Source organism: Rhincodon typus, chromosome 2 (genome assembly GCF_021869965.1).
Source record: "Rhincodon typus isolate 14 chromosome 2, sRhiTyp1.1, whole genome shotgun sequence".
NCBI classification, from domain to species: Eukaryota; Metazoa; Chordata; class Chondrichthyes; order Orectolobiformes; family Rhincodontidae; genus Rhincodon; species Rhincodon typus.
This window is the reverse complement of record NC_063333.1, coordinates 12,844,194-12,866,645: the sequence shown is the minus strand read 5'-3', so window position 1 is coordinate 12,866,645 and position 22,452 is coordinate 12,844,194. Positions and strand designations below refer to the sequence as shown.

Below are 22,452 nucleotides of genomic sequence, written 5' to 3'. Positions count from 1 at the left end.
GTCTGTGTGTGTCTGTGTGTGTCTGTGTGTGTCTGTGTGTGTCTGTGATTGTATTGTGTTATTGTAGTTATTTCTTTTTAAACAAGAGGCTAAAATGCCTTACAGGTCTGCTACATAGTGCATTGAAGTCTTGAATCAACCATGACCTTACAAAAGCAAACTCAAACACTCTTTGTATGTTAATGTAGAAACAGTTTTAAGTATCACCATAAATTGAAGTCCTTCCTGGCATTATGTTTTATATATAATTATTTTCAGTAAAGCAACAGGCTATATGGTGGAGGAAACAGACAATTTCCCTCTAGATAGCACTTTTTGAAATTAGAATTAGAATCCCTACAGTGTGGAAACAGGCCCTTTGGCCCAACAAGTCCACACCGACGCTCAAGACATCCCACCCAGACAATAACCCACCTAATTTACACATCCCTGAACACTACGGGCAATTTAGCATGGCCAATCCACTTAGCCAGTACTTCTTTGGATTGTGGGAGGAAACCGGAGGACCCGGAGGAAACCCACACTGACACAGGGAGAATGTGCAAACTCCACGCAGACTGTCGCCCGAGGCTGGAATCGAACCCGGGTCCCTGGTGCTGAGGCAGCAGTGCTAACTACTGTGCCACTGTGATGTAAGAATTTACCCCCAGCTCTTCATCGAGTTAAATCATTAGAAAATTAATATTGAGCCAGAAAAGGAAATTTGACTAGATTATAAAAGCACAGCAATGGAATTAGTTTAAGATCACACTCTCAAAACTGGTTTCTTGATTGGCTAAAGCCCCTTCTCTTTGTTGTACTACTGGAAATGAAAGACTGGCTTTGAGCCATTTTTCAAAGAAGGAAATAGGTGGAGATATTTTGGCACAGAATCTTGAGAGAAGGTCAAAGGCAGGTACTGCTTTGTCATTGATGGGATAGAAGAAGAGTTGAAGACGAGAGGGTGATATTTGATTTGGCAGCATAGAGGTGTGCATAGGGCTCGCTTACATTGCAAAGATGGCGTGAGGCAGTCCCTGGAGAGATTTTATTAATAAAAACATTGGCTTCAAGTTGAAGATGTTGGTTTGCTGCCTTCTAATCTAAGTCAGCAAGCAGGGCAGTCTTAATTTAATTGCAAGGCAGGATGCTTAATAGCAGACTAATTGGACTTTAAATGAGGCTAAGCATAAAATGTAACATTTAATAAAAGCCGTTTTCAGTCTGTAACAAATTTAGTCTTTAGGCTAACGTGCCATATTGCAAGTGGGAGTTGCATTCATTATCAGAAAAATCCAGCTCATTGCAAGATTCACAAATAATTATGTGAATCATTTTTAGAATGTCCAGGGAATATTTCACCATGGAATTGGTGCAACTTGCTGTGGTGGTACTGAGATTTTAGCATTCAGATTAAGCTTTTGAAAATTGTGATTTCTCTTAATAGAAATTATAGTTCATAATGTCTGTTAGCATTCGACTAAAGTATAAAGACACATTTTGTTGAAGCTTTTCATCTTGCACTCATCAGGGTAATTCACAAAAATACTAATTTGAGGAAAAAACAATATTTATACTGGATGAGAAGGGTGCTGCTTTGTTGATAAGTGGGCTATGGCTAGTAAATATGTTGCCGCAGAGAGTACACCCATTATTATCAAGTATAAATGTTAGTTTTCCCCTTGAATTAGCGTCCTTGTGAAATATCCTGATGAGTGCAATATTAAAAGAACATAAGAACTAGGAGCAGGAGTAGGCCGTCTGACCCTTTGAGCCTGCTCCGCCATTCAATAAGATCATGGCTGATCCTTTCGTGGACTCAGATCCACTTACCTGCGTTCTCACCGTATCCCTTAATTCCTTTATTGTTCAAAAAAAACTACCTTTTTTCTAAAAACATTTACTGAAGTAGTGTCAACTACTCCACTGGGCAAGGAATTCCATAGATTAACAACCCTCTGGGTGAAGAAATTCCTTCTCAGTTCAGTCCTAAATCTGCTTCCTCTCATCTTGCGGCTATGCCCTCTTGTCCTAGCTTCACCAGCCAGTGGAAACATCCTCTCTACATCTATCTTATCTATTCCCTTCATAATGTTATATGTTTCTATAAGATCCCCCCTCAATCTTCTGAATTCCAATGAATATAATCCCAATCTACTCAGTCTCTGCTCATAAGCCAACCCCCTCAACTCCGGAATCAACCTAGTGAACCTCCTTTGCACCCCCTCCAGTGCCTTTACATCCTTTCTCAAGTAAAAGGTTAGATAAAATGTCATTATTCATCAATCTTAAAGTTGTGTGATTTATTAACCCTAAGTTTTTGATTATGAACACATTTTAAAACCCTTTACATGATTCATAGTCAGGTAGATCTTCAGTTGGCAATATTTTGATTTAGAGAATACAATCTAATAGCTAGAGTCATCTTTAAACATGAATTATTTATAAACAGCTTGCTTAATATTGCATCTTTGGACTTATTGCTTCAAAGTATACCTTGCTGTCATGTAGAATACAACTGCATATTATTGAGGACCATGACAGTGGGAGCAGAAGTTGGCCATTCAGAGTTGTTGAGTCTTTCATTCTTTCACTTTTTATAATTACCTGCTGGTTTTAATATTAATTGAAGCAAATGAGATTCAATGTAAGCTTAACCATTAAGCTGACCATTGATTGAAAGTTAAGGTAGAATTTTACCTAATCCTAAAACAACAAGGAGGCGATACCTAATAAAATATTCTACATTTGCATCAAGGCCAGTCCATTCTTCCACCATCACCTCGGTAATGTTAAGAGAATGCATTGTGCCTTTCTTAGAGGCTATAAATATTAGAAAGTATTTTAATTTTTTATAGCTTGTAAAATGACCTAGTGAGTTTTTTCCAATGGGTAATCTTTTCCCAGTATTCATATTCTGTCTCCAGAGTAGAGTGTCGAATATGAAAATATCAAAGTGTTTGTGATAAACTGATAGGATGATAGTTATTCACCCTTGACTCTCAACTGGATATCACTGAACAAAAATAATTATTTTAATTTTTTTTCAGTTTTGAGGTGATCAAGGTTATTCATGAAAAGTTGTTGGATATGGTGGGGCAAGTGCAGTAAGTTTTTTTTTAAAAAAAAAAGCTATTTTCAAAATTACTTTTAGATTATATTTGAACTTTTATTTAATCTGACTTGATCAAATTTTCTTTGCAGAGTCCCCATTATGTTGGTTGGAAATAAAAAAGATCTGCATATGGAAAGGTATCGAAGCTGCTGTGCAAATGCACTGTACAAATAGTTGGGTAGTACTTTCATTCGCCTGCAGGATTCAAAAGTTTGTCTAGAAGTTTGGCTAGTCTACTTGCTTTTTTATGCCTTTCTTAAGAATTTAAGTGCCCCAAAACTAATGAGGAACACAAGACCATTGTAAAGTGGATTATATTTTTTCTAATCTTCCTTTTTTCTGCCTTCCCTCTAGCCACATGTCTGACCACTAGCCCAATTCTTCCTGATAATGTGCTTTTACAAGCAGAACTTGCCTCTTTGGTTGATCCATCACCACCCTCCTGGCTGAGTTTGTTTTGTCATTAAACAGTTCCACCTTTAACTTGTGTTGCTTTCTTCAAATGAAAGGCATGAGCCTGGAAAGCCCCTTGGGCCCTAATTATACCTGCCTTTTTGCAAGGCCTGTGAAACATTCTTTATTTGGGGCAGGGGTTGTGCTTCCACGATTCCTCTTTTGTTACATTGATGACTGCACTGGCACCACACCTTGCAACTTGAAAAATTATTCAGATTTGCTTCCAGTTTATACCTTTTCAGCCACCTTCACCTGGTCCATCTGTTACGCATCCCTCTCCTTCCTCTACCTCTCTCTCCATTTAAGGAATTAATCTGCCATATTTCTCTTAGCCTGGGCCCTATTTTCTATTCAGGCACTTTTCAGCCCTCTAGCCAGAATATTGAGTTCAGCTGCTTCAGACCATGAATTCTGTCCACTTTTTCTTTTCCTTGCTGCTACCATTCCCACCCAGACTGTCTGTCTGGTTTTCTTAATTTTGCTTTCAGTATTTCTGATAATCTAATTTTGCCTGCTTCATTTTATTTCGATTGTTTGTTTCTGTTTGGAAATATGTAGTTCTTTAGTTCATAGAGAAGTAATTTAGGAACCTTTGGTCATTTGCCAGTTTTTGCTAATATTTCTAATCTCATCTATATGTCAGTTGCATTTAGTTGATCATCAATTAGTTTTTTAAAATGCTACTTTCAGGGTGATCAGTTATGAAGAAGGGAAGAGTTTAGCTGATTCTTGGAGTGCTGCTTTCATGGAATCGTCTGCCAAAGAGAATCAGGTAAGGATGTAAACCAGTAGAGAAGTCATTGAGATGCTGAAACAGGATTGTCTCTGTACAATGTTAAGATTGCTGTTAAATATACCTGTACCCTGCAAAAACCTTGAACTTTCTTAAGTGTTTCACAACCAATGAAATGCTGGGGGTGTAGTCTCTAATGTAATGCATGGAAATGCAGCAACCATTTTGTGCACAGTAAGATCCCATAAACTGGTAAGACCAATGCCCAGTTGACCTGTTTTTTTTTCAAAAATGGTTAATTCATTCATAAGTGTACTCAAGAAGAACATCCTGTCTCCTCTGACCAGTAGGAAATTAAACAAATTAAAAAAGTTATATTAAGAAGCATGGCCAGATGATGTGCTGTACTTGTATGATGTCAGAGCTGGTGGTACATAATGGCCAGATCTGTAGCAAGTGTTGCTTCGCTCGAGGAACTCCAGCTTAGAGTTGATGAGCTAGAGTCTGAGCTTCGAACACTGACATGTCAGGGACAGGGAAAGTTAACTGGAAGCTGTGTTTCAAGAGATAATCACAGCCCTTAGATTAACTGCCCTGAATTCAGCCAGTGGTCAGGGACAGAAGGGTGTATCTATGAGTGAGGCAGGCAGCGGGATCCAGGAGGTAGCACTGCAGGGGCCTCTGCCCTTGCCCTTGTCCTTGTCCTTGTCCTTGTCCAACAGGTTTGAGATTCTTTCTCCTTGTTTGGATGAGAGCAGGAGTGTAGGATGAGGAAACTGTCTGTGGCATCATGGTATAGGATGCCTTTCAAGTCAGGTAGAAAAGAGAAATGTCACAATCGGGGGTAGTACAGCTCAGGGCATGGCCAAGATTGAGATCCCCAAAGGCTGTATTGCCTACCTGTTTCCAGGGTTCAGGATATCACATCTTAGGCTGCAGGAGAACTTGGAGTGGGAAGGGAAAGATCCAGTTGTTGTGGTCCACGTGGGTACCAACAATTTCATTTGAATGAGGAAAGAAGTTCAGCTTGGGGGATATGAGCACCTAGGGGGTACTACCTGTTACTACTTGAGCCATGTGCTAATTGGCACAGGGTCAATAAGATTAGAGGTAAATGTGTGCCTCAAAGATGGAGTGGGAGAAATGGGTTAGCATTCATGGGACATTGGCACTGGTACTGGGGAAGGAGGGAGCTATTCTGGTGGGATGGGCTGCACCTCGATCAAGCTGGGACCAGATCCCTGGTAAATAACATAATTGGGGCTATAGATAGAGCTTTAGACTAAATTGAAACTGGAGTCCCATAATAGTATTCCAGAATTAAACAAAGGTAATTACATAGGCAAGAGGACATGCATGGCCCTAGTGGACTAGGCAGGAAGACTAAAAGGATAGCTAAAGGGAATAGTGGCAGATATGAGACTGGGGGAATTCATAGGTGAGACACTGAATTTCCATTTTCACAAAAGAGACCGATAGTAACAGGTAATGCGGAGTTGTAGAAAAGGGGGAGCATAGAATAATCGTTATCATTTGGAAAAATTACTGTGCAACCTATTGGGATTGAAGGCAGACAAGCCCCCAAGGTGTGGTGGCCTACATCTTAGGGTCTTTAAAGAAGTGGAACAGAGGTAGTGGATCCACTGGTTATAATATTCAAAAATGTCTTGGATTCTGGAAAGGTTCTAGTGCTAAAATGCTAATATAACACCCTTATTCAAAAAAGGGAGAATGGCAGAAAATAGGAGACTATAGACCAGGTAGTTTAAAATCTGTCATTGAGCAATTGTTATAATCATTATTGAGGAAGTAGTTACAGGACATTTGGAAAGGCAAAACACAATGCCTAGGACCCAGCATAGTTTTATGAAAGGTAACAAGCAAAGTGGTTAATGATAATCCTAATTATGTGGTATATCTGGACTATCAGAAGACATTTGATATGGTGTAGCAGAGGAGGCTAATACATAAGGTTAAATCACAGGGTTAGGGGTCATTTATTAGCTTGAATAAAGGATTGGCTAACCACAGAAAGCAATGAGTCAGGATAAATGGGACATTTTCTGGGTGGCAAGATGTAACTAGTGGAATGCCATAGGGTTTGGTTCTCCAGGCACAAGCATTTATAATCTATATGAATGATTTGGATGCAGGGAGATAAGATACTATATTCAGATTTAAATATGGCACAAATTAGGTGGGAAAGTAAATTGAGGAAGGAATAAGAAATTGACAAATGGACATGGATAGATTAGGTGAATTGGCCAAAATTTGGCTGATGTCGTTTAACGTGGCTAAGTGTGAGATTACCCATTTCAGATAAAAGAATAAAAAGGCATCTTATTATCTAAATGGAGAGAAACATCAGAGTGCTTCAGTGCAGAAGGATCTGGGTGTTCTCATGCAAGAGTCACAGAAATCTCGTATACAGGTGCAGCAGCTAATAAGGAAGGCAGATGGAATTTTGGTATTCATTGCTAAAGGAATAGAGTATAAAAGTAGGGAAGTGTTGCTGTAACTGGAGTATTGCATTCAGTTTTAGTTTTAGCCAATCGTCTATCCAAGCTAATACATTTCCCCTAGCTCTATGTGATCTTAACCTTATGCAACCTTACTTGAGGAGGGATATAGTTGCTTTGGTGACAGTTCAGAGGAGATCCGTTCAATTGATTCCATTATGGTTGATTGTATTATGGAGAGATTTTGAGCAGTTTCTACCGATACACTGGAGTTTAGAGAAATGAGAGGAAATCTAATTGAAGTCTATAAGATGCTAAAGGAGATTGATGAAGTAGACGTACAGAGGATGTTTCCTCTTGTAGGTAACGTAAAAGAGGAGGTAATTGTGTTTGGATAAAGGGTAGCACATTTAAAAAAGATGAGTTAAAAATTACTTCTCTCAAAGGTCATAAATCTGTGGAGTTCACAATCCCAGAATGCAGTGGATGCTGGGACATTGAGTACATTTATGGAGGAGGCAGATTTTTAATTTGTAATGTGTTGAAAGGTAATGTGGAGCAGGCAGGAAAGTGCTGTTGAGACATGATGAGATCAGCCGTGATCATGTTAAATGGTGCAGTGTTCTTGGAGTCCTGAGTTATCTACTATTGTTGCTAGTTCTATCTTCTGTACAAGAAGTGCTTTAGGATGTTTGACAGCTAAGCGAAGAAACAGGTTATATTTTTGGTTTAACATCTTATGTGAAACAGCACTTCCATCACTGCAGTTCTCTTTCACCACTGAAGTCTCGAGTGGGGCTTTGAAGTTAAGGTCATTTGATTCTGAACTAAGTTGATATGGAAGTGTCTGTACAGATCACCATGGCAGAAGTTCATGTGCTGTATCTACTGCTGGAACACTGTGGTACTTTATTTAATAAACCTGCTCCCGGTGTGATGCTGCTCTCAGCAGAGGCAGAGATCAAAGTCTATTGAGCTGGCAATGAGGCCTTTGGACAGACACCACTTCCTTTCCTGTAGCACATGTGTAAATTGACCAGTTGCCATCTTTAATTTTTCAATCATTCTCTACTCCCAGCAGCTACCAAGGTTAATTTTCCAAGACAGCAGTCCTTCTCTAGATTGTCAACATCGGTTAGTACACTAAATATATTCTAAAAGAACTTTGTGTCCTCTGAATGTTCTGAAATGCTTCACAGGTAATATTTACTGCTTTGAAGTGTTGACATGAGGCACACTCTGACCTTTATCTCAGTTTTACATTTTATTACCTGCATTTTGATGGTCTGCTTCCTTTTTGCTAGTTATTGTTGCCAAGATTACCTTTCTGTGTTGTCATATAGAGTCATAGAGTTCTACAACACAGAAACAGACCCTTCGGTCTAACTCCTCCATGCCAGCCAGATATCCAAAATTAACCTTGTCTCATTTGCCAGCATTTGGCCCATATCCCTCTAAATGTTTCCTATTCATGTACCCATCCAGATGCCTTTTAAATGTTGTAATAATACCAGCCTCCATCACTTCCTCTGACAGCTTATTCCATATATGTACTACCCCTTAGATTCCTTTTACATCTTTCCCCTCTCACCTTAAACCTAGACTTCCCCTACCCTGGAAAAAGACCTTGTCTAATCATGATTTTATAAACCTTAGTAAGGTCACCTGTCAGTATTGAACACTCCAGGGAAAATAGGCCCAGCCTATTTGGTCTCTCCCTACAGCTCAAACTCACCAACCCTGGCAAAATCCTTGTAAGTATTTTTTGAACCCTTTCAAGTTTAACAACATCTTTCCTGTAGTAGGGAGACCAGACTTGAATGTAGTATTCCAAAAATGGCCTAACCAATGTCCTGTACAGCTGCAACATGACACCCCAACTCCTCTGCTCAAAGCACTGACCAATGAAGGCAAGTGTACCAAACTCCTCCTCCTCTACCCTGTCTACCTGTGACTCCACTTTCAAGGGACTGTGAACCTGCAACCCAAGGTCTCTTCGTTTGGCAACAATCCCAAGACCCTACTATTAAGTGTATAAGTCCTGCTTTTGTCCCTATTTACTGCATGACCCCAAAGCAATGTTTAGTTATCAGTTTTTATTGTTCCTAGAGTGACAATTTCAAGTCATCGCAATTTACATCTCATTTGAAACCAACATTCTTGTCCACACAAAATCCTGCTGTTGCATTATCCACCACTCCTTCCGAAACTCTGGCCAGCATGAGTTTGAAAATAAACCTCAAACATCTTGCCCTCAGTTTTAAATCTCTCCATGGAATTTCTTCACTCGAGCTTTTCAGTCTTTTCCAAGCTGAACACCTCAAACACAGAGCGACTGTTTGATTCCCACTCTTTTATGCGATTTGTGGGTTCTTGATTATCCATTCTGCTCCTGTACTGATAAATTCCTACCTACCACTTTCCTGTCTTTCAAAAGTCATTCCTGAACCTCGTCTTTGGTTCCATTTCTCTTCTCACCAACTTCCCTGCACCTTGAGAAATCAACCATATGAGAAGTGAAACTCTTTTGAACTTACCTTTGCTGCCAAGTTGAATTAGGGAATTCAGAAGAAACTACTTTACCCAAAGAATGTGACAGAAAGTGGAGCTTACTACTGCTTACTACTACAAGGAGTTAGAAGAGCAAAGAGCATAGATGTGTTTAATGTTAAACTAGGTGAACATGCTAGGGAGAGAGGAATAGAGAACATGCGAACGTGGTTAAATGAAGAGGCGGGGGGGGGGGTGTGGGGGAAGTGTGCTTGTATAGTCTGTAAACATGTAAACACAAACATGGATGATTTGGGGTCAATGGCGCAATCTTGAAACTATACACTTCTGTGTATTTTCACTGGATCAGCCAAGAGTTCATTTTTTTTGTAAAATTGAAATGAAGAGGAAAAACTAACGTAAGGAAGAATAAACAGCATCGGTGTTCTATAACATGGTTGTATTTGAAAATGATCATGTTGACGAGACTGGATAGCTGTAAGAAAATGATCCCAGCTGAATTTAGTAGCGATATGTGTTAAGATATTCCATACATATATTAACATTTGCAGAGGATTATAACAGCCATTGCAATTGAAATGCTTTAATTGAAGTATGCTATTGCAAAGGATCTGATTTCAAGGATCGGTAAGATTGACGTTGGATTTCTTGCATACGCAGTTTCTAGATGTCGTTCAACAATATCTGAAGGAAGATTCTTGAGTGTGCAAAATAAGAGTGGGACTGAGGAGAATAGCTCTTTCAGAGAATTAGTATAAGCAGAATAGCCTCTTCCCAGCTATCAAATCCTAACATTCGAGTTGAATTCAGAGCTGGCACTTTGCCTCTAATTGATAAAGGGAAAGTAATCTGCCTTATATTGGTATGTGTAGACTAGGATATTTTCTGTCTGTATATGTAACCAACTGTGGCACAAGAAAGTACAAACTGGTTCCTTAATCGCGCAAAGCTGAAGTATTTTCTCATACGTTCATGAGATGTGGGCATCACTGGTCAGGCCAGCATTTATTGCACATCCCTAATGTATTGTCCATCCAAGAGGGCAGTCAAGTGTCAACTACAATGCTGTGGGTCTGGAGTCACATGTAAGCCAGATCAGGTACAGACCATTTCTTCCCCTAAAGGACATTAGTGAACCAGATGAGTTTTTCTGGCAATTCACAGTAGTTCCATTGTCATCATTAGACTCTTAATTCCAGATGTTTCTTTTATTGAATTCAGTTTCTGCCATTTATCATGGCAGGATGTGAAACATCATGTGAAAATACATGTGAAACTAATCTTTCTTTTCTGTAACAGCGGTTTTATAACAATTGTATTTTGATTGGAAAACAAAATCAACATATTGATAGATCAGCAGCATAGCCAGTAGAGAAGTAATGCTGGCAGATGGAAAACATAGGGAGGTTACATACCAATTAATAATGGCCTTTTCAAAATGTCAGCTGATTTAAAGCCTCTGCTTGCATTGCTTTCAAATATTGATTTCTTACTAACTGAATAAATAACCTACGGGAAAAAGGTTTCATGGATGAGGGGAATTTTTTCTGTAGGCTTCAATACTATTCTAAAGAACAAATGCCTTTCAGGGAAGGAAATCTGTCTTTACCTGGTCTGGCCTACATGTGACTTCAGACCACTGCAATGTGGTTGACTCTTAACTGCCCTCCGAAATGGCCTAGCAAGCCACTTGGTTGTATGAATCGCCATGAAGTCTCATCAAGGAATGAAACCAGACCGATCACCTTGTCATCAGCCTAGGCACCAGAAAAGGCAATGGCAGAAACAAATCTTTCAACTTTGCAAAATCCTCCTTACTAACATCTGGGGGCGAGTGCCAAATTTGGGAGTACTGTCTCCAAGACTATTCAAGCATCAGCCTGCCATACTTGTGGAGTCATATTTACAGACGATATCCCAGATGTAACTAACCCCATTCCTGGATATGTCCTGTCCCATCAGCAGGACAAACCTAACAGAGGTGGCAGCACGGTGGTATACAGTTGGGAGGGACTTGCCCTGGGAGTCCTACACATTGACTCCAGACTCGATGAAATCTCCATGGCTTGAAGTTAAACATGGACAAGGAAACCTCCTGCAGATTACCACATAACATCCTCCCTCAGCTGATGATTCAATACTCTTCCATGCTGAACAACACTTGGAGGAAACATTGAGGGTGGCAAAAGCATATGTACTTTGAATGGGGTATTTCAATGTCCGTCACCAAGAGTGGCTCAGCAGCAGCACTACTGATCGGGATAGTTGGGTCCTGAAAGATATAGCTGCTAGACTTGGTGTGCAGCAAATGGTGAGGGAACTAACATAAATAAAAACATGCTTGACTTCATCGTTGCCATCCTACTGGTCACAGGTGTATCTGTCCATTGGTAAGAGTGACCACTGCACAGTCCTTGTGGAGACGAAGTCCCACCTACACATTGAGAATACTCTTCATTGTGTTGTGTGGCTGTATCACCGTGCTAACTAGGACAGGCTTCAAATGGATCTAGCAACTCAAGACTGGACATTCAAGGGGCATTGTGGGCCATACCAGGTTGGTGGGAGGGTAAACTGTGGCAAGGATGCAGAGATCCTTCAGCACGATCTGGACAGGTAGGGTGAGTGGGCAAATCAATGGCAGGTGCAGTATAATGTGGATAAATGAGAGGTTATTCACTTTGGAAGCAAAAACAAGAAGGCAGATTACTACTTGAATGGCTGTAAATTGGAAGAGGGGAGTGTGCAGTGGAATATGGCTGTCTTTGTGTCGCTGAAACTAAGCATGAAGTGTAGCAGGTGTAAAGAAGGCAAATGGTATGTTGGCCTTCAATGCAAGAGGTTTCGAGTACAGGAGCAGGGATGTGCTGTTGCAGTTGTATAGGGCCTTGGTGAGGCCACACCTAGAATACTGTGTGCAATTTTGGCCTCCTTTTCGGAGGAAGGATGCTCTTGCTCTCAAGGGAGTTTACCAAAGGTTTACCAGGCTGATTCCAGGAATGGTGGGACTGACCTATGAGGAGAGATTAACTATGTTAGGATTGTTTTTGCTGGAGTTCAGATGAATGAGGGGGGGATCTCATAGAGACTTATAAAATTCGAACAGGACTGGACAGGGAGAATGTTCCCAATGGTGGGTGTGTCCAGAACCAGAGGTCGCAGTATGAGGATTGAGGGGTAGATGATTTAGAACGGAGATGAGACGTTTCTTCACCCAAAGAGTGGGGAGCCTGTGGAATTCATTACTACAGGAAGTAGTTGATGCCAAAACATTGAATGTATTCAAGAGGTGGCTAGATATAGCACTTGGGGTGAATGGGATCAAAGGTTATGGAGAGAAAGCAGGATTAGGCTATTGAATTGGATGATCAGCCATGATAGTGATGAATGGCAAAGCAGGCTCGAAGGGCTGAATGGCCTCTTCCTGCTCCTATCTTCTATGTTTCTATCACAGTAGCACAATTGCACAATCTAACCTCAGGGCGCACACAAATTCTTCATCCAGTGTTTCAGATGCCAGAACACAGTTTCATGTTTAAAACCTCTGGGGGCCCAAAACACTGGTGGCTAGATGTCCATTTGTGCCAAAGTCTGATTTTTCTACCCCTCCTTCTCCATGTTATGCTGCAAAGCCTCTTACACCAACAACTGCAAATGGTTATACCAAACATTTCCAGTTCAATGTTTGTAAAGCATCCCATCTATCTTGAGTCTTCCTTTAATGTTGTAAGCATCCCATTTGTCCCTGCACAGAATGTCTTCCTTCAACCGTCTACATCTTGATTTACATGTTGTACTTTTCAAAATTAAGAAATAAATGCTGGAATAAATTTATAGCCCAAGTCACTAAGCTGTAGCACAGGAGGTTCATTTTATATTAAGAAATGCACAGGAAGGTTTGAATTTAAATGGAAAGGTCCTTGCGATATTGCTTAATTTCTTGTAAATTTCTTTGACAAAAATATCTTTAGCCAGAGATCGACAGCTTTAATTCTGTAATATATTTATCCTCCCGAAGTCTGTGTCGTAACGGGACATTGTAGGTTACTTAAATGTGATCTTGTTGGGTTTCTGCAGTGTACGTGACTCAGGTTTGTTTGATTCTTTGAATTCTGGTGACAAGTTTAATTTCAGCTAGTTTAATGGCAGAATAAACGGAAACAAACCAGGCACCTTTCCCTGTGAGCTGAACAGTTAGTCTGCAAAGGCTGAGAAAAGCAATAACCTAAAAGCCTAACATCTGTCGTAGGTAAGTTACTTGGGAAGATTCTGAGGGATACGATAGACATGCATTTGGAAAGCCAGGGTTTGATTAGGAGTAGTCAGCATCGTTTTGTCCATGAGAGATCCTGCCTCACAAATTTTTTTAGAGTTCTTTGAAGTGACCAGAAAGGTGGTTGAGGGCAGGGAGGTAGACATAGTCTGTGGATTTCAGTAAGGCCTTTGATAAGGTTCGACATGGTTGGCTGCTCTGAAAGGTTAGATTGCATGGATCACATGGCAAATTCAATACACAATTGGCTTGATGGTAGGAAGCAGAGAGTAATAGTGAAATGATATTTTTTGGACTGGAGGTCTGTGAACAGTGGTGTGCCTCAGGGGTTGGTGCTTGGCCTATTGCTGTTTGTTGTCTATATCAATGATTTGGATGAGAATGTACAAGGCACAATTAGTAAGTTTGTGGATGACACTAAAATAGGTGGTATCATGGACAGTGAGGAAGGTTTTCAGAAATTGCAGCAGGATCTTGATCAGCTGGGGAAGTGGGCTGAGAAATGGCAAATGGAGTTTAATATAGATAAGTGTGAGGTGTTGCGTTTTGGAAAGTCAAATCAAGGTAGGAGTTTCATGGTGAATGGTAGGGCCTTAAGGAGTGTAGTGGAACAGAGGGACCTTGGAGTTCAGGTGCACGGATTTCTGAAAGTGGAGTCACGGGTAGACAGGGCAGTGAAGGCAGCTCTTGGCACACTGGTCTTCATTAGTCAGGGCATTGAGTATAGAAGTTGGGAAGTTATGTTGCAGTTGTACAGGACGTTGGTGAGGCTGCACTTGGAGTACTGTGTTCAGTTTTGGTCATCTTGCTATAGGAAGGATGTTATTAAACTGGAAAGAGTACAGGAGAAATTTACAAGGATGTTGCCAGGACTGAAGGGACTGAGTTGTACGGAGAGGTTGGACAAGCTAGCACTTTTTTCTTTAGAGCGTAGGAGACTGAGGGGGGATCGTATAAAAGTGTGTAAGATTATGAGTGGCACGAATAGGGTGAATGCACTCAATGTTTTTCCCAGGGTTGGGGAATCGAGGACTAGAGGGGAAAGAATGCAGAGGAACCTGAGGGCCAACTTTTTTACACAGAGGGTGGCATGTATATGGAATGAGGTGCCAGGAAGTGGTTGAGGCGGGTACATTAACAACATGTAAAAGGCATTTGGAGAAATACGTGGAAAGGAGAGGTTTAGAAGGATATGGGCCAAGTGCAGGGAAATGGGATTGGCGTGGATGGACATTTTGGTCAGCATGGACCAGTTTGGGCCAAAGAGCCTGCCTCCATGCTGTAGGACCCTATGACTCTAACTGTTCTTCGAATTATTATGGATCAGGGCCAGATCATTATAACTGTGCAGTATCATTGCTGCTGTATGGACTAAGCTTAAACAAGCAGAGGTGGCGTGCACAAACAATCTTGTGTATTAAGATCACTTCTTGGCCTAATGACTAGCATTGCTTTCGTATTAGAAGTCCTAAGGGTGAAGTTGTACTCAGCATATTTAAGGCCAAATTAATTTCTCGGGCAATCTGAAAAGGCATAATTTTGTAGTTTGAATAGTATTATAATACTTAATTATCAAAAAACTCAAAGTTTACTTGAATGAGTAGAGATGCGCTTAAACTCAAGTTATAGTTCCTCTGTTTTTCATCTTTAAGAAGTCTGCTGAAATTCAGATTGCAAAAAAGATCAGTGTTTAAAAAAGCCAGCTGGTGATTTCAAATGCTGAATTAACAGTATGTAGAAGTTACAGCGCAGACACACACTGCCTCTACCCTAACCTCTCACCCTCCATCATCTCTCCTTATCAACATATCCACACATTAATTTCTCCCTTGTGGGAACTTTTATCTACCTTCTTCTAGTGCTATTCACCTCTGCCACTCCCTGTGATGGTGTCATGATCCCTCTAGAGACGGTTAATTCTTGAAAACACAGATCTGTTTTCCCTGTAGCTGACAAAATTGTGGAGCAATATTTCACATTTTAAGCCTCTTACTGTTCTTAAAGAAAGATAAAACTATATGTTACAGACACTAAATGCTACTTAACAGGGAGCAATTGTACCTAACTGTAAACAAGTTCCTTCATTATTAATTACAACACCTGAAATCCGTTAGGGTGCATTTTTAAGAGCGGCTAAAAAGGATTATGAAAGGAAACTTGCCAGGGACATAAGTAAGGAGATTTTATCGTTACATAAGGGAAAAGCAGTTGACTAAGAGTACTGTTGGTCCACTGCAGGCTGAAAGTGGGGATATCATCAATAACTATGGGGAAAGGAGGATAGTTTGCTAAAAGTTCCAAAGAAATTAACCAGGGTCAGGGTCTAAATAAAATTAGCTTAAGTAAATCCTCAATAATGGAACTGAAGAGTGACAAATCCCCAGGACCTGATGGTTCCTATGCATGGCTATGAAAGGAGATAGGAGAGCACAATGTCAATGTACTAAATGGATTCGGGAGCTGTACTTCTGGATTGGAAATTTGTTCACGTCCCTCCGCTCTTTAAGAGGGATGATGGGGAAACCAGAAAATTATAGACCAGTTAACTTAACATCCATCGTGGGGAAATTGTTGAAGTCCGGAATCAAGGATAGGTGACAGGGTTGGAATAATGGGTAAGTACTCAAATTGGCATTATTCCAACTCTGCTACTTAAACTATTTCCTATCCATGTCAGTAATTTTCCCTCAATTCTGTGGGCTTCCATTTTAGCTAACAATCTCTTGTATGGCACTTTATCAAAAGCCTTCTGGAAATCAATTTAAACAATATCCATCGACTAGTCTCTGTCCACCGTCTGTCACCTCTTCAAAAAAAAAAATTGTGGTTTGTCAGACAGGACTTACCTACCATGAATCCATGCTGACTGTACCTGATTAACTAAAATTTTCAAGGTGATCAGTTATCCTATCCTTGATTACAGATTTCAACAATTTACCCACCACAGATGTTAAGCTAACTGGGATTTTGTATAATGGCAGCATAATGCCTGCATACCTAAACTCCAGCCCTGTAGATATGAAGGTCAGCATTTCATTAGTATTCTTGACTATTTTCTCCTCCTGTTCACTTTAAGGAGTGTGCACCTGTAATCATTCAATAACGTCTGACATAAATATTTAATGTTGGAGGCAGTGCCGAGTTTAGTTGGCTGCTAATAAACTCAGTTGATGGTCAGAAGTGACGAATTGATTATCTGCTGTCTCAAAGAGCAGGTAAATTTGTTAATGTGCTTATTAATTCAGTGTGCAAATTAATTAATTGAGAATTCCTGGTTGATTGCTCCTTGGTATTGAATGCTCCTTGGTAATCTTGGACAAGAGCTCAAAGGAAATACCTGAATAAAACTTTAAAAAGGTGCAGCTGATCAGATTGTTTTCAGATTATTCAATGTTAATTTTCATAAGGTGAATGCCCTACAGAATTAATGCTGCCTTAGCAAAGAGTTCTTTTCATTTAAATGTGTTTTTACTTTTCAGACTGCAGTCGAAGTCTTTAAGCGAATAATTATGGAGGCTGAAAGGGCGGATGGAGGCTGTCAGCAAGCAAAATCTTCATGCTCTGTAATGTGAGCCCTGAAGATGCTGATGAAACTGCTCCACTTGAAGAGGCATACTGCCACTTTCCCTTTAAATAAAAATGATGCCTTTTTACCAGTTCTACAGATGGTCAGAGACTTCCTTTTACTTTCCTCACTTATGTTGAACTCTGACCTTTTTGCAAACAGCTTCACTTCGGCATAAAAAAAACTTAAAAGCAATTCATATTTTTCAAATTGTATATTGTATTTCTTGACACAGGCAATGACTAATCATTTGCCAACATTTCATTCTTCATGTAGCGTGAATGTCAGTTGAAAGTAGTTGATTGTAAACTTCAAACTGAAAAATGCATATTGTTACACTACTATTTACACAAACAGGCTTAGATATATCAGTGTTTTTCTTCATGTATGTACATTGTAAATAAACATTAGCAGCAAACAGATTTGTTTTTAATACTTGCTGGTAGAAAAATACTGTATTAAGTCTATTGTTTTTAGTAGACTCACTGTACAAAGGTATTTTAAATCAATCGAGACGGGTTGTATTTAAGATGATGCTTACACCTCGTTCTTGCTCTGAGCATGGAGCTTGCAGGAATCCCGAAGTTGACTGACATCTGCTTTTTTTTTTGTTTCTAATACTTTTTAAGTTGAAACCAGTGAAGACAACATTTCATTAATTGAAAGTCATAAGCTTGCTGTGTGTAGATTTCTATTGTGTATTTAAATGGGTTTTCAGCAGGCTAAAGGTTTAAACTTGAGGTATCTAAAAATGCAATGCAACAAAACAAATTTTTATATGTATTTATGAAATTGTTATCATTCACTCGTTTAGAAACATAAAATTGATTAATGTAGCTATTGACAATCTGCAGTAGTACAACTGCTTTATAATATCTACTTTTTAAGCAGACCATCCTTCAATAATTATTTGTGTAGGTGATACTAATGCATAAATATTCACATGGACTGCCTTTAAAATTTTCACTGGGTAACATTTGTCAGTGTTCACAGGAAAATGCATTTCATGATTTCCCCCATTAATTTGCAAAAACTGCTGAGGATTTCTAATGTCCTATTCTATCATCGTTTGTTGTAATTCCTACATACAGGGTATTTGCCAACTAATAAAAAGTGGGATTTAGTATATGGATAGATGTAATGAAATTTTGTTTGCCTGAAGTAATGCAAAATATTAATTTTTTTTAAGTTAAAGTAAGATGAGGAAGGCTTAGCTTGTCTCTCGACTATAAATTTGTTGTGATGCCTTTTGGTCTATAACCCTGGGCAATGCTATTTACAACACAATGAAAATATTACTGTGATCGGTCAAAAATGCAATAAAAATATTTTAATCTCATTTCATTTGAATGCTGAAAATATTTGAGCTCACCTCTATTTTAAGCCATAGAACTATGACATGATAATCCTGCAGTTAGCTATGGGAAATGGAAGAGAGTAGGAGAAAGAAAGCAAGAGAAATGCTTGAACATTGGAAAAGAAGGTCTTATGGTTACACTATATAAAATGTGTTGTCAGTGTTGTTTAATGTGGAAAAACTGCTGCTTCGAGCATGTACTCTGACCATATGGGCGAATGACTGAAACGTGTAGAGGATGGAAGGTCAGATGAATGTTACATGCTGATTGGCTAGTATGTTGTGTTAATAGTATCTTGGACATGTTAGCATTCCTGCAGCTGCTTGATTGTCAGTGCTGAATGGATGATCTCTTCTTTGGTACTACTTTCTGTACTAGTGATAGCCAGCACACTCTGATGGGAAGACCATTGCCATGGCATGGTATGGTAGATCTCCACGAGCAACCCACCTTGCCCGTCCTCCCAGGTGCATCCTGTTGTACCAGAGTGATAGAAATTTAACATAGTGCAACCTTAAAGTCGTCTTGTTTAACATTACCATTCAAGCCACAGAAACCTTCAAACAACTTTTTAAAGAAATGCCTTTTTTTAAATTCACGTTAAACAGCTTCAACATTTTAACATTCATGGAAGATTACTGGATATTTACCTATACGTCTCTCATGGTGGGATGCATTCATTGTTGCTTGCAATAGCTGTATTACACAGGCTACGCTTAATGTAGCCTATGTCACAACAATCTACCACAATAACTGGAAGAAAAGGATACATCTGAATCAAAGTTATCGCCTGTCTCTCCAGATTGGGTTCCTTTTGGAAAGTTGTATGCATTGAAGCATCCTGTATGGTGCAAACCTTGTCAGTCATTTCTTTGCTACCTCACTAGGCCAGCATTTTACCTAGTTTTGCCAAATGAATGGATTTAACTCCATCCAATTTTTAAAATCTGAAATAAGGCAATATGAAATGAGAATTTTGACAATTTTTTCCAAAGTAAATCCTAAGCTTCGGACAATCTAGTAATTTTGTTTGCATAACATTAAAAGACTAGACTAAAGTGCCTCTGGCTTAGAACACTGCAGAAAATCGATGGGGAGGATAAGGTAAATCAGTGCATTAGGCTATGCTAGGTTTAGGTTTCAAAAGCTTCTTGATGATTGGTGAATCAAAGTCTCATTGCAAGTTTTTGATTCTTGGTGAAGAAATCATTTGGAGTCTGGGTAGACACTAATTACTCTTGATTTTAATATGATGGGCATATAAGATGCCTGAACAAAAACAGAAGTTGCTGGAAAAGCTCAGCATCAGTTCTGAGGAAGGGTCACTGGACCTGAAACGTTAACTCTTTTTCTTCACAGATGCTGCCAGACCAGCTGAGCTTTTCCAGCAACTTCTGTTTTTGTTCCTGACTTACAGCATCTGCAGTTCTTTTGGTTTTCATTTATAAGACGACTGAGTTTGAAGGTGAATGACTTGGAGTCTGATGAATGATAGATATAAGGATATTCACTGGTTGAATGTGAAAGATGTTAGACAAATTGGTAAGTCTGTTTGTAAAAGAATTAGCTCCATAAAATGCAAAAGCAGTGACATTGCTAAAGTTTAAATATTACTGGTCATGACTCAGTTTTTTTATTCATTTGTGGGATGTGGGTGTTGCTGGCAGGGCCAACATTTTAATGCCCATTTCGAGTTACCATTGAGAGGGTGGTGATGAGCTGCCTTCTTGAACCAATGCAATTCATTTGCTGTAAGTGTAGACCCACAATGCTGAGGATTTTGACCCAGCAATACTGAAATGATGGCAATTTATTTTCCAAGGTGGGATGTTAAGTGGCTTGAGGGGACCTCATGTGAGAGCACCACGACCTACATTTGCTGTCCTGGATGTTTTGAGTCTATTTCTGGTTCTTGCACACAAGGAAGGATCAAAAAACAAAGTTGCTGGTAAAGCTCAGCAGGTTGGCAGCATCTGTGAAGGAAAAAACAGAGTTAACGTTTCTTTCACAGATGCTGCCAGACCTGCTGAGCTTTTCCAGCAACTTTTGTTTTTGTTCCTGATTTACAGCATCCACAGTTCTTTTGGTTTTTATTACATAAGGAAGGATGTCAGGATAGGAATACTGCAGCAAGTAACTCCCCACCTGACTCCCCAAAGCTGTTCACCATCTACAAGGCACAAATCAGAAGTCTGACAGAATATTCATCTTGCCAGGATGAGTACAGCTCCAACAACATTCAAGAAGCTAGACACCAGCCAGGACAAAGAAGCCCACTTGTTTGGCACCACATCCACAAACCTAACAGAGGGATTGAGTTCAAGAGCTATGAAGTTATGCTCCAGCTATACAAAAGCCTGGTTCGGCCACATGTGGAGTATTGTCTCCAGTTCTGGTCACCTTATTACAGGAAAGATGTGGAGGTGTTGGAAAAGGTGCAGAGGAGATTTGCCAGGATGTTGCCTGGAATGGAGGAAAGGTCTTACGAGGAAAGGTTGAGAGCGCTAGGGCTTTTCTCTTTAGAACAACGAAGGATGAGAGGTGAGTTGATAGAGGTGTACAAAATGATCAGAGGTATAGATACAGTAGACAGCCAGAGACTTTTTCCTAGGGTGGAGGTAGCTATTACAAGGGGGCACAGTTTTAAAGTGAGTGGAGGTAGATATCGGGGAGACGTCAGAGGTAGGTTCTTTACCCAGAGAGTGGTAGGGGCATGGAATGCATTGCCGGAGAGGGTAGTGGAGTTGGCCTTGTTAGGGGCATTTAAGCGGCTATTAGATAGGCATATGGATGATAGTATAAGGTAGGGTTGGAGGTTAGATAGACCTTAGGCTTAGGGTAAAAGTTTGGCACAACATTGTGGGTCGAAGGGCCTGTACTGTACTGTGCTGTACTGTTCTATGTTCTATGTTCTTCACTCCTTCCACAATCTAATTCAGTAGCAGCAGTGTGTACCATCTACAAGATACACTGCAGAAATTCACTAAGGATCCTCTCAGTTCTTTCCAAACCTACAACCACTTCCACCTAGGAGGACAAGAGCAGCAGATATATGGGAGCACTACCACCAGCTTGTTCCCTTCCAAGCCACTCACCGTCCTCCGTTAGAAATATATCCACTGTTCCTTTGCTATTGTTGGGTCAAAATCCTGGAATTCCCTCCCTAATATGGCGTTATGGGTCAACTCGCGGCAGTTCAAGAAAGCAGCTCACCACCACCTCAAGGGCAACTAGGGACCGGCAATAGATGGTGGCCCATGTCCCATATGTGAATTAAAAAAGGCCTTGGAAATGGAGAAGAGATCGACCCAGAAGAATTACTACATTTGTCTTCCGTAGATAAAATCAGGAGGGAACTAGTCCTGGTGGTAGGAGGGTTGATAACCAGAGGAAATATTTAAGATATTTGGCAAAGGAATTATAGGAGAGATGAAAATGACTGAATCTGGAAGGAACAGCCCAGAAAGCCTTGGAAGCAGATTGAGCTGTAACTTTCGAAAGAATCATTGCTTCCACGTTGTAGGGATTCTGATCATTTAGCCCATCGAGTCCACACCATCCCTCTGAAAAGCATCCTGCCCAGACCCCTACCCTATCTCTGTAACCCTGCATTTTCCCATGGCTAATCCGCCTAATCCACACATCCCTGGGCACAATGGGCAATTTGGCATGGGCAATCTACCTAACCTGCACATCTTTGGACTGTGGGAGGAAACCAGAGCATCTGGAGGAAACCTACGCAGACACAGGGAGAATGTGCAGACAGTCACCCAAGGCTGGGATCAAACCCAGTCCCTGGCGCAGTGAGGCGTCAGAGCTAACCACGGAGCCACTGTCCAACATGTACATAGAAAGTAAATTGTTGCAGGACTGGAAAAGAAAGGGTGGCTGGTGGGGCAGTGATACAAGGTTAATTGGATAGCTCACGAATAAACAAATCTCCCTCAGCACATTAGTGATGTTGGTGAAACAGACTGCGAGAGAAACTCAGCAAGTCCAGCAG

At 40.2% G+C, this 22,452-nt stretch overlaps 1 protein-coding gene across 1 annotated transcript; it reads left to right on the top strand.

Moving 5' to 3' along the window:
- Positions 1–3,000: 3,000 nt before the first annotated feature.
- On the top strand, positions 3,001–18,430 carry LOC109921290 (Ras homolog, mTORC1 binding). The gene is made up of 4 exons (XM_020521321.2): positions 3,001–3,086; positions 3,184–3,231; positions 4,241–4,322; positions 17,006–18,430. The coding sequence occupies exons 1-4, from the start codon at positions 3,070–3,072 to the stop codon at positions 17,096–17,098; spliced, it is 240 nt and encodes a 79-aa protein (XP_020376910.2). The 5' UTR covers positions 3,001–3,069; the 3' UTR covers positions 17,099–18,430.
- Positions 18,431–22,452: the final 4,022 nt, after the last annotated feature.

Bases quoted from the DNA above. Each gene is read 5' to 3' on its own strand.
- LOC109921290 (XM_020521321.2), top strand. The intron at 3,232-4,240 runs GTATCGAAGCTG...TGCTACTTTCAG, and splicing joins AAAGATCTGCATATGGAAAG to GGTGATCAGTTATGAAGAAG. The intron at 4,323-17,005 runs GTAAGGATGTAA...TTTACTTTTCAG, and splicing joins CGTCTGCCAAAGAGAATCAG to ACTGCAGTCGAAGTCTTTAA.